Source organism: Myotis davidii, unplaced genomic scaffold (assembly GCF_000327345.1).
Source record: "Myotis davidii unplaced genomic scaffold, ASM32734v1 scaffold1695, whole genome shotgun sequence".
In the NCBI taxonomy this organism is placed as follows: domain Eukaryota; kingdom Metazoa; phylum Chordata; class Mammalia; order Chiroptera; family Vespertilionidae; genus Myotis; species Myotis davidii.
In genome coordinates, this window is record NW_006286298.1 from 178,546 (window position 1) to 180,065 (window position 1,520).

Below are 1,520 nucleotides of genomic sequence, written 5' to 3' on the forward strand. Positions count from 1 at the left end.
CAGTGACAGTGGGCGGGGCCGGGGTGGCGCTGAGACCTGGCCCTTGGGGTGGCTGGTGAGGTGTGTGGGTCTGTCTCCGGGGAGGGGCCTGTGGGGAGGAGGGGCCTGTGGGGAGGAGGAGCCTGTGGGACTAGGATGTTAGGAAGGGGACTGATGGTTTAGGCTTGGTCCCGCGACAGGGGTTGGTGAGCCGGGTTGGGATGGAAGATAGAACCTGGGAAGGCAGTTAAGCCCCGTGACCCGGGGCAGAGCCGAGGAGGCAGGTGCGAGGGGCGGGCCTCTAAGGAGGGCAGCGGCTTATGGACGAGGCTTGACGCCCGCGGTGAGGACTCCACTCTCTGGCAGGACTGAAGGCGACCCGTGACGAGGGGATTGGGCTTGACACGGTGGAGCGGGGGTGGGGGAGGCGGGGGCTTTTCACGGGCCACGGCCTCGTTCTCTTCCCCAGGGAGATGGTGCTCATAGTGCACGGCTTCCCTTCCGCCGTGGCCGCCCTTCGGGTAAGGAAGGAGACGGGGTGGCAGGAAGATGGGCTGGGGCGCGGGACCCCCCCGGGGCGGCCCTGAAGCCCTCCCTCCCGCCCGCAGTGCCACCCCCGCCTCACGTGCCGGTAGCCTTCGGGCCTCCGCCACCCCGGATGCTGGCCCCCAAGCGTGCGGCCCGTCCCTTTGCTGACACCGAGCCCGAGCCGGACCAGGACGCGGAGGCCCCCTGCACCCTGTGCGCACGCGCTCTTCAGGTGAGAGGCTCTCCTGGGCCCCAGATTGGGGCAGGTCTGGAGTTCAGACGACTGAGGACCAGGCTGTCTTCTGGAGGATGGCGCGGCCCAGCGACAGCCTTGCCCGCCTTGCTTCCATCTCTACAATGGGGACCATAGAACTTGCGGCCATTCCTGCCCCGGACCTTTGCCTTTCTTTCCCTGGAAAGTTCTTCCCTAGACCTTCGGTCTTGATGAAATGCCACCTCTTTTCCATGAGGTCTTCCTTGGCTCTCTCTCTCAAATTGCAACTTTCTTGGTACTGCTTTTCTTTTTTAAAAATATGTTTGCATTGATTTTAGAGAGGAAGGGAGAGGGAGAAACACTGATAGGCTGCTTCCTGCACGCCCCCTAGTGGGAATCAACCTGGTAACCCAGGCATGTGCCATGACCAGAATCCACACAGCAGCCTCTGGGTGCATGGGACAATGCTCAACCAACGAGTCACACCATCAGGGCTCTTTTTTTTTTTTTTTTTTTTAAGGCTTAACACTTATTGTCTAGCATCATGTACAGTTGACTTGAACAATATGAGGATTAGGGGTGCTGACCCCATGCAGTCAAAAAGCCACATATAACTTTTTACTTCCCCCAAAAGCCCCCCTTCGGTATCCACTGGGGATTGGTTCCAGGACCTTCCCACCTCCTTGGACTTTCAAGTCTCTTGTATAAAACTAGAGGTCCAGTGCACAAAAATGTGTGCACTCGGTGGGGGGGGAGGGGAGGTCCCTCAGCCCGGCCTGTGCCCTTTTTCAAGTGTCTT

The 1,520-nt window shown here is 59.8% G+C and overlaps 1 protein-coding gene across 3 annotated transcripts in view; it reads left to right on the forward strand.

Annotated features, from left to right (window-relative positions):
- SLX1A (SLX1 homolog A, structure-specific endonuclease subunit) overlaps nt 1–1,040 on the forward strand; it is a 1,690-nt gene extending 650 nt beyond the window's left edge. Inside the window, exons 1-2 of one of the 3 annotated variants that reach the window (XR_001512859.1) lie at nt 104–322; nt 449–1,040. Coding sequence is in view for 1 of the 3 variants with exons in the window: in XM_006757774.2 (XP_006757837.1) it covers nt 449–566 (118 nt within the window). In the remaining 2 variants the exon portion in view is untranslated. Of the gene's footprint in view, nt 1–103; nt 323–448 lie in introns of those variants that run through there. The other 2 variants (XR_001512858.1, XM_006757774.2) reach the window with 2 other exon arrangements.
- The last annotated feature ends 480 nt before the right edge of the window (nt 1,041–1,520 follow it).